This window comes from Lipotes vexillifer, unplaced genomic scaffold (assembly GCF_000442215.2).
Source record: "Lipotes vexillifer unplaced genomic scaffold, Lipotes_vexillifer_v1.1 scaffold1051, whole genome shotgun sequence".
Taxonomy (NCBI): Eukaryota; Metazoa; Chordata; class Mammalia; order Artiodactyla; family Lipotidae; genus Lipotes; species Lipotes vexillifer.
In genome coordinates, this window is record NW_006785088.1 from 302103 (window position 1) to 313197 (window position 11095).

The 11095-nt window shown below is 37.0% G+C and overlaps 1 protein-coding gene across 1 annotated transcript in view; it reads right to left on the reverse strand.

Moving 5' to 3' along the window:
- ADAMTS3 (ADAM metallopeptidase with thrombospondin type 1 motif 3) overlaps positions 1 to 11095 on the reverse strand; it is a 298193-nt gene that overhangs the window by 61716 nt on the left and 225382 nt on the right. Inside the window, exon 5 of the mRNA XM_007457205.1 lies at positions 8629 to 8828. Coding sequence (XP_007457267.1) covers positions 8629 to 8828 — 200 coding nt within the window. The remainder of the gene's footprint in view (positions 1 to 8628; positions 8829 to 11095) is intronic.

Sequence of the window (11095 nt, forward strand, 5' to 3'; positions counted from 1 at the left end):
AAGATCTTGTGATTTATGTCAAAGAGTGCTCTGCCTATGTTTTCCTCTAAGAATTTTATAGTGTCTGGCCTTACATTTAGAGAAAACCATAATTGAAAAAGACACATGCACCCCCATGTTCATTGTAGCACTGTTTACAATAGCCAGGACATGGAAACAATAGAGGAATGGATAAAAGAAGATGTGGTACATATATACAATGGAATATTACTCAGCCATAAAAAGTAACGAAATTGGGTCATTTGTAGAGACATGGATGGACCTAGAGTCTGTCATACAGAGTGAAGTAAGTCAGAAAAAGAAATATCGTATATTAACGCATATATGTGGAATCTGAAAAAATTGGTATAGATGATCTTATTTACAAAGCAGAAATAGAGACATGGACATAGAGAACAAACGTATGGATACCAAGGGGGAAAGGGGGGGTGGTGGGATGAATTGGGAGATTGGGATTGACATATATACACTATTGATACTATGTATAAAATAGATAACTAATGAGAACCTACTGTATAGCACAGGGAATTCTACTCAACGCTCTGTGGTGACCTAAATGGGAAAGAAATCCAAAAAAGAGGGGATATATGTATACATATAGCTGATTCACTTTGCTGTACAATAGAAACTAATGCAACATTGTAAAGTAACTATACTCCAATAAAAGTTTAAAATATAGAGACTTTCTTTTGTTGTATGTATTATAATTCATTATTATCTTTTTTTTTTTTTTGCTCATATTATCTCAGATTTGGCAATTGGGAGCTACTTTAATTTGGGTCTACAACAGGGTTCTTAACCTAGATGAGTTTCAAGTGGGCTTTGTTTTTCTTAAATGTTAAGTGTTATTTTCCCCTTAAGTACAATTTTCATGGTTTGCTTCAAATTCATAAATAAATCCAAGACTCTAAAAAAATTCAAAACCATTGTTCTTATCTACTAATACATACATTATGACTGCTGTATTATTTTGATTAGTTGGAGTTTTGAGGTGTGAGGTGATGATTATGGACCAGGCCAGAAAATTAAGAAAAGAGTAAAAGTCAGCAGTATTTTCTTCATTCCTGCAAGTCACTATGATGTTACACAGTAGTTAACATTATAGCTTACTTTTTTGAGTGGCCCATCTGAAGCATTAATGAGTACATATGTTCTTCAATTCTCATCACAAAGTGTCCTTCAAATATATTTTTGAAAACTGTGTACTAATGACTATTAACATAAATGTTGAAGTGACGTGGAATTAAAATGAGAGCCAGAGACAAAACCAGTCTGGCCCTGCAACTAGGTACTTGACACTAGGTAAGTAACCTAACAATTATCCTCAATCTCCATAATCTTCAAAAAGGAAATGTTAGAGAGGATCACCTCTATTGTTTCCTCCTGAGTTCTAAAGTGTGATTCTATGCTAGGACTTTACTATGCTATGGTAACTTTTACCTAAAGGACCTCCGGCAGACAGAACAAATGGCTGAAAAGACAAACACATTAGAAAAGAGACTTCTATTATAGTAAATCACACTAAACTGATTTCTTAGAAGGAGCTTCATGAATCTTGCTTGAGTTATAGGACATTAGACTTCAGCAATGAAAAATTTATATGATAGAATTAGTCTTTGAAATTCTACTTTCTTTTGTTCTTGATCATTAAGTAGCCTTCCACCTCGCCTTTTATGATTGTAAGTCAAGACCATTTTAAAATTTTTAGGGCATTTCCTCCTTTTACCTTCAGAATATTGCCAGGAACCATTCTTTTCCATCATATATTAAGAAAGAAGACCTGGTACCTATTCCTTTCATTTCACTGGTTTTCCTCTCAGCAAGGTTTATGTTTTCCCCTGCAGCAGTTAAGACATATCTCATAAAAAAAGAAATAGTATAAGGGCATAAAGCTCTTGAGTTAGTAATTAACAAGTCAAAAGACTTTAAAAAGAAAACTATATTCAGTTCAAGAAAAAGTTCTTACCAGCCTAGAATACTCAGAGTTCAGTAAGCTGAGCTTCACGGTAGCTCAGATAACAAATTTCTGCCAACAGTGTTTGGCTACCAAGATACAAAGAAAAACAAAATTTGGGGGAAATTTCCAGGATAGTCTAATTGCTTACATTTTTCATTCTAAGGAATTTCATTTCTATTTCTTTATTGTCAAAGATTTCCCCCCCCATTCTCTCCTCTCAGTTCTTGTCCTTTATTGTCCTACTGTGATTTTTAACTAGGGGTGTTCATCAAAATTACCCATTACGCTTGAAAAACAATAACTCTTAAGTCTGTATCCCAAACACTCCTGACTTGGTAGCTTTTTCTTGATTGTGCAGCTTTTTTCTTACAGTTCATCAGACCAGACCACTCTTTCTTCAGTTTTTTGCCTGGTTCTCTTCCTCACAGAATGCCTGTATCTCTGCCTACATGATATGTCAGAGATGCTTTCCCTAACTTCCTATTCAAAGTAGTCCCTCCTTCTCTCTCCTCAACAATATCCCTTTACTCTTATCTATATTTCTTCTTGGCAGTTATTACTACCAAATATTACACATTTATTTCTTCTTTTGACTATTACTTTTCTCCTAGTCCAAGCAACAAGAGGGCAGAGAATTTCTATTGTGTTCATTGGGATATTTATACCCTATGTCTAAGGTTGGCCTTGCCCATAGTAGGCAATGGATCAACATTTGTAGGAGATATGTTCCACAGCTGAGAACCACTTTCCCAGCAAGTCAGCAATGTTACAAAATAGTAAAATGAAAATCTCTCAGTATAACAAGATATGACACGAGATCCTAAAAAAGACTTAACTATATATCACATCTTTTATTTGAAATATAAAAAGCTTCTCAATAATCTAAGAATGGGCGTTAGTCATGCTCTTTTAAAATATATTCATATCTGTTAATTTTTTCTTTATAGATGAGTCTGGGAGAAATTTCGAGATCTACAAAAAGGAAGAGTTAAAAATAAAAGGAGATGGAAGGCAACGGACAATTCTCGCCTTCACTGATTCTTTCGCAAAGGAGCTGTGGGATGGGTGGAGGGCATCTGTCCCCTCTTAAGGAGTCATATCAAAATCAACTGGGGCCTGTTCAGACCTGTTCACTTGAACCTTGAGCCCCCAGAGAAAAGTGCTAATTTAGTGAGCTGTCTTTCCAGTGTTCAAATCCCCAGATTTGCACAATAAATCACCTATGGAACTTTACCACATTCATATGCACAGTCACCACTATCATTAGGCAATATGGCCCTAAAACAAAACATATTTGTGTCAAAGAGGTGGCAACTAGTATGGTTAATCTAAAACAGCAGATAAACCAAAGCTATTTAACATTACTCGTGACATATAATATATTGTGTTTTAAGTGTTCTCCTTGGTTACACTTAAACTATGATTAATCTGAATTAAAATTAAATACAACAAATTTTCTAAACAAGTTTCACCTCCCAATAACCCTACCTCCTCCTCCTTCTACCTTGTTAAAGCAGAGGCAATAATTTATTCTCTCACAGTTTCCATGGGTCAGGAATTTGGAAGCAAAACTTGGCTGGGTGATTCTAGCTTGGTTTTTCTCATGAAGTCTAAGTCAGATGTCAGCTGGGGCTGTTCAACTGAAGGCTTGACTGGGGTCAAAAGATATAAGGATTCCACTTTTGTTTTTCATTTTATTATTTTTTAAAGCCACTTTATTGAGGTATGATTGACACGTAAAAAGCTGTACATATTTAATGTATATAACTCAATGAGTTTGGGAATAAATACACACCCACGAAACTAACATCACCATCAAGACTATAGACATATCCATCACCTCCCAAAGTTTCCTCCTGCTCCTTTATTATTAATTAATTTTTTTGTGGTAAGAACACCTAACATAGTATCTACCCTCCTGGAAAATTATAAGTGTAAAATATAGTTTTGTAAGCTATAGGCAATATGCTACATAGTAGATCTCCCGAACTTGTTTTGTGTAATTGAAACTTTGTACTCTGTGACCATCTCCTCCTCATTTTCCTACTCCCTCTGCTCCCTGGCAATTATCATTCTAGTCTCTGCTTCTATAAGTTTGAATATTTTAGATTCCACATATAAGTGAGATTATGCAGTATTTGTCTTTTTGTGTCTGGCTTATTTCATTTAGCATAATGGCCTCCAATTCCATCCATGTTGTTGCCAGTAGCAGGATTTTCTTCTCTTTAAGGCGGAATAATATTCCATTTTGTGTATAAACCTCGTTTTCTTTATTCATCCATCCATGGCTTGACAATTAGGTTGTTTTCATATCTTGGATTTCACCTTTAAGGTGGCTTACCTGTACAGATGGCAAAGTGATGCTGGCTGTTGGCCAGAGGTATCAGTTATTCTTCACATGAGCCTCTCCACAGAGATGCTTGAGTGTTCTCACAGCATGGCAGCTGCTTTCCCCCAAGACCTGTTTCTGCCCTAAACACTGGGGTAGAGTTTTTTTCTTCTACCCTTCCCCTAGACACAACGAGTCTTTGTCTATTCCCTGGACACAACAGGCTTTGTGGCACCTCCTCCAGCAGTGTAAGACTCTTACTTTTTGGAGAAAATGGTCCCAGGAAGGGAGCAAGGCTTTGTGCCTGCCCCCCTCTCCAGGTTATTCTTGACAATGAAACCAGCTCAGTGAGGTCTGCATCCCTTTCTCTCCAGATGCTGATCCAGGATCATCAGTGGCAAAAGGGAACAGGGTTCATGAGAATGGGGGCTGAGATGGGGCTCCATCCCAGGCTCCATACATCACCCTGAGAAAATCCCTTGGTGTTTTCTGCCCTGAGAGTCTGGGAAAATCAGGGGCATCAAATGCGGGTGGGAGGCTGTGCTCCTTATTTAGATCTCCCACAACAGTTGAGCAAATATCAACTGGCCATCTGCCAAGCACCTTCTCAGTTCTAGACATGCTATGTTCACACTCTCCTTTCTTCTTTAAAACTCTCCTGTGAGCATAGGACGGCTATACCCATCGCATTGGTGAGGAAACCGAGGCATTGAGAAGTTGCTACTTGTACCTACAAGGCCTCTCACCTTGGGCAGGCTTAGACCCAAGACTGTCTTACCTTTCCTCTATAGTCTGCCGCCTTCTACACATTTACAGGTGTTTAAAATAAAGGATGCAGCTCAGTAACAGCCAAATGGAAGAGATGCATAAGGCAAGGTCTTGGGGGAGGGGTACAGAGCTTCCATGCTCTTTCCAGGCTTTCACCCTCCTAGCACTGTGATGTGTTCACCAACACAGAAGCTCCACCCTGTCTCCTTTTGATGGTTACCATCACCACATTATCATTATCTGAGACTCTTTTACAAACTTCAAATAATTTTTAAAATTTACCTCAATTTTATTGACATTTTAAAGCCTCTGTTTCCTCTAGAAAAAAAAGGTAATAATAATTCCCATCTTGCAGTATACTTAAAAAAATATAGACACCCAATAAATGCTAATTTACTTCCTAAACACTGCTTTCATAATATTGTTAAGCTGATTAAAGCCTTCATCATTTATGTCCTCTTATTTCAAGTCCAAAGTTTCTGCCTTTCAAGATTGTTCATAATCTACCTCAGAAGTAATGTTCTTTACACTCATTTGTTCATTTATCTATTCTTTCACTAAACATATGTTTAACATTTAATAATTTAAGAACCCTTTTCAAGATAAGAAAGTATGAAATAAAATACAAGCATCCCTTTGAAAAGGAGTTCAGTTTAAATTAAAAAGACAACCATGAAGCAAATCACTGGGACCTCAAAGTACTCCCTTGGTTCAGGAACTATGTGGTAAATATCACCTGGGTTTGATATGGAGACTATATTTGACTACCAGGTAAACTAAAAGAAGAGTGTATTTGCTGACTAGTTAACTAAGGTAGAGATACCAAAGGAGACTAACGGAAACTGTGCTTTTCCTCTACCATAGGGACACGTTTCTCCCCATATCAGTGCAAGGAAATACACTTTTTGCTGTCAATTTCTTCTACAGTTTCTGTCTGAACCTATGTGGCATGTAAAGAAAGCCTCTGTGTTTGTGTAGGGCTTGAGTTTGGTGAGCCATGATTTTAGATAACCATAGGAAGTCATAAAATGGCTAGCATAGGAGCTAATAATTATTCCAACATCATTAGGGAAAAAACCCAATTTTCTTGGCTTCAAATTTCCATGAAGTAGTTTCATTAGAATATCATTATTGGTTTTCTTCATGCCTCCAACTCTGATTTAATTGATAAATTTGAGATAAGGCATGCTCATCTCAGTGCTGTAGATCTAACAGTCTACAATAGGGCAATGGGGTGGGGGGAGGAATGAAAGAGATCCAGTCTTCTATCTGTCATGCTTAAAGCTCTCTACCTGTCCTATAAAGGAAACCTGAAATTATCCAGTCAGATAGAGATGGGGGGTTGTGAGTAAGATTGTCTAATTTAGAACAAGGTTTCTAAACCTTAGCACTGTTGACGTTTTAGACTGGATAATTCATATTCCTTTATTGTGTAGGGCTGCCCTTGTGTTGTAGGTGGTTTAGCAGCATCCCTGGCATCTCCTACTAGTGGCAGTGGCATCCCTTCCCAGTTATGACAACCAAAAATGTCTCTAAACATTGCCAAATATCCCTGATGGAAGGGGCTGGGACAAAGTGCTCTCCACTGAGAATCACTGATTTAGAATAAGAAAAATCTTTGTGGCTATACATTTAAGTCATGTGCAATTCAGCTCTTATAAATAATAAAACTACTTATTCTCCATCTGTCTGTTCACCATATCTTTCAGTTGGCTGTAAACTTGGGAAGGGAAGGGGGGACTGTTATTATCTCCTCAAGACCTCTACCTACATTAATTACTTCAGATGCAATGAACTTATTAAGTTTGAAAAATTATTTTCTCTTTTCCAGTTCCATTCTCTGATGCTCAATTAGCTTTAGAATAATTTCTAGTATTTGAGCCAGAGACTCAGCCTATTACTTAATCTATTTAATGGTATTAAAAACAAAAGTCCTTTTTCGATGGTTATAAAACCAAAACTGCAGCACTTTATTCCTTGACACCTAAGCTTACTGTCTGGTGAATATACCATATTCATTTCTACTTTCTTGTCAATGGAGTCTACCTAGAAAACCTCTACAATTCCATGTGCCGTTTAAAAAACTAAAGAAAACAAATGAAAAATACCCCGAAAACAAAGCCCTAAAGACCCAATTTAACCTCCAGCTTCCTGATGAATTAGAGAAATAGTGAACATCTTGTACAGTCTTTCAATTTTACTACAGAAACTAAACCCCAGGAGGGGACATGACTATCTAAGGTCACGAAGTCAACCAGGAACAGAGCTAGAGGTAACGCCTCTGCCTCCTCTAAGTCCCAGTTTAATACTCTCAACACTTCACAACTTGATAACTGTTGCTCCCTCTAAAGTCCTGAAGAATTTATAATGCAGTGCCTCCCGATATATCTTAACAATAGCATGCCTTTTATCGCTCAACCTTTGCATTTTTTTGCATCTTTTTTTATCCTTGACTAAATTATAAGTACTGTGAGGCCAAGGACCATATTGAGTCTCTGCTGCATTACTCCAAGAGCCTCCTGTAGGTCTGAGCACCCCTTAGGGTCTAGGTCTATCCTGATTGACTGCCTTGCTAGTGGTAGGAGAAAGCAGCCCAGGGGCACAAATGCATAATGCAAGTAAAAACAGCATCTCCACAGGAATTTGTTTTCTGTGTGATAATCAGTCTTCATAATGGGAATTAGTGCCAATGAACAAATAAAAATGTGTCTGAGTTTCTATACTCATTTTCCATTTCACAGAGACATGGTATGTGTAGAATTTTATACATTGGCATCTCAATGAACAAAATATATTTTCAATATATTGGCATCAGTATTAGGATAAATAAACTCATGAAAAGTAAAACTAATAATTTTTCTTCTCCAGTATAATTGTTGGAAATCTAATTTTAAGCATGGAAAAAAAGAAGGCAAAATACCCAAAGAATTACATTAAAAGTCAAAAAGCTGAAAGAGAGAATAGGCTTGGGTACTAAATTTGCCAGATCAATATAATATGTATTTTACAATTCTAGAAAATAAAACATATAAAATAAAGTATACTACAGTCTCAATTATCTTTTAGAAGTAGATGATTTATATATTATTTCTCCTCAACTGCTCTCTGCCAGTTCACAAGGAAAAAAGAACACCAGTTTGAGAATACTGACTAAATTTCTTCTGGACAAGAGTAAGGCTAATAAGGAAGACATAAAGAACAAATTTAAAAAGAGTCCTTTATAACTTCCAGGGCAGCACTTGTGCCAAGAGCTGACTGTGCTTTGTACATATATTACCTTCAATTGTAATGTTGAAAAACATTGCTCTATTCAAAAGCTCTAACAATAAGCATCCACACAGAGTTAGCAGGCCTAAATAATTCCTCATCATCCTGGGATGCAAAATGATGCTGGAAAGAACTATCTTGTATGTTAAATATGTAGATCAATATTTGAATTGAATGCAGTTATGGACACATTTTGGATGTGGGGCGCAGTCATGGGAGACGTCACAGAGGTTTCCAAAAGGCTCTAGCAAAACAAGGGAAGTGAATTAAAAGATCAAAAAAACCTCAAAAAGGAGTCACTACTCACAATGTTCATCAGGGTGAGGAGGTAGTTTTGGACGTGCTCCTTGCCATGGAAACGGACCACAGAGTCATCCACTCCCAGCAGCACCTCGATGTTGTAATCGTTTTCTCCCGCGTGTCTGCGTCGCCTCATGGCTTCATTCAGCTGCTGGTCAATGTTGCTGTAAACAGTACCTAGACCATCAAGGCCTTCCAGATCCGATTCTATTAAGAAACAAAAGGAACCCAGGCATTTCAGTTTCCCCAATGGGCCTTCTAGTAACTTCTTACAAAAAAAGATCTTCTTGGGGAACTATAATTATCATCCATAGTCACCAAGATGTAGCTTTTCAGTTTATTCCTTAAATAATGTGCACATGCATGTGTTCAGATAGACCTCCTATAAATTCAACACAGAACAGCAACACTGAGGGCAAAATAATATTACTGCATAGAAAGCAGTGCCACCAGCCAGACCGACTGTTCCAGGAGGAACAGAGTATTTAGTCTTCCTCCAGCTGTATCCTCAGTGCAGAGCCAAAGGGTGCAGCACATATGCAAGCTAAGTAGCTATTAAATAAATGGAGACTATAAATTTAAAGTTCACAGCTTGATAAGTTTACAGTGGTTAAGTTACTTTAATTATGGAGTGTGGAATTTGTATCACATAAATCTAAACTGCTTCTTTTTCAAGTAGCCTTAACTTAAAAATCAAATTATAGCATGGCAACACAACAAACAGCATTTAGTGGTATGATTATCAGTGACCATATATTACTTTATTTCTTATGAGTGTGGTTTTCTAGTGAATGCCGCTAGGCAGACAGTATAGGTCTTCCACATTTGTACTGGCCATCATCTGGATAGCAGGCCGTTTCGATAGCTGTATATCTGAATCCGTGAGATACCAAAGTAAAAAATCAGTCAGAAAATTACCTATAACAGAGGAATATAAAAGTATAAACTATTTTATGCTGTGGAAGGAATTTAATTATTTTTACTTTCCAAGCAGATATACATATACATAGATACACAGAGAGAGATATACAGATATACATCTACATACATATCTCTAAATCATCTATGTATCTATCTACCTACCTGCTTGCTATCTATCTATCTATCTATCTATCTATCTATCTATCTATCTATCTATCTACCTATCTGTCTATCTACCTACCTGAAGAGAAAGAGAGTGAAAGGCATTCTCAGGTTCTATTTATCTAGATTATCTAATTACCTAGATTCAGATTACCATAGTTTTGGTGAAGAAAATGCTTTGGTGAATTAAAAAAATAAAATGTTATTTGAATACTAAAATAAAAGATATTAATCAAAACTGCAGGTACAGAACTGAAAGAATACTCATTCCCATTTCAAACATATAAAACCTGGAAAGGATTTTATTTTACATACTGCCTTGATGACTAAAACAATCATATATCTAAAAACAAGTTTGACAGAACCAATTCTGACTCATGCTTTATATGGAGGCTTATTTAGTGTTGTACTGAGGCCTGTAAGCCATTTGAAGCAGTGTCTGACATTAATGAATAGGCATTTCCCTCTCCATCTCTGTGGTGTTAGTAAAGTTGAGGGGGAAAAAGCAGTGTCTCTTGCTCAAGAAGACTGATGACCAAGCCCTAGCCACATGGGACCAGAAGTAGTAGAAGTAAAGATCTCACTCATACCCTTTCCACTTTTAAAAAATATAGAGAAACACCAGCACCCTCCCCTACAAGTATGGGCACAGCCTCTGAATATGACTACTCAGGTTTGAAAACTATACTGTAATTTACTTTGACCCAAGCCCAAATGCTAGATCATTAACTGGGACTTTTCTGCTCATCAGGGAATCACATTGGCTCTACAATAAGTAAATAACTCTCACCACCATCCACATCAAACAGAAATCTTTCCTCAAAAGTTGTTTTTAGGAGCTGTAAACCCACACTGAGGGCAAGAGACTACACCTGCAAACAGCTTTACTATTCAACCTCAGTCTCTTCACACACTTGAGAATGTGAAAGGCTGTGATAGCTAGTGTACAAACAGGAAATTCATACATGAGCTCCCAGTTCTAAAAATGGCTCTTTCTGGCAGAACTGTCAGTGGCAGTATCCAATGGAAATATACTAGCAATGTCATCATGTCATTAAATCTGATGCATGAATGAAGAAGGCTGAATACTTATTTCAGAAGGACAGTTTATCTTGCTCTAAGATACCTTTGGTTTGACCTTTGCATCCCTCCTTAAATAGGTGGTTTTTTGGTAAGAGAATCTATTTTTTCATTGCATGAGGAACCTGAGAAGGAAGAAGGACGTCTTTTTCTTTCAACCATTGCTTTCATTCAATCAAGAATACTTCTTACATTTATGTCTTTAATCCATTTTGAGTTTATTTTTGTGTATGGTGTTAGGGAGTGTTCTAATTTCAGTCTTTTACATGTAGCTGTCCAGTTTTCCCAGCACCACTTATTGAAGATTGAAG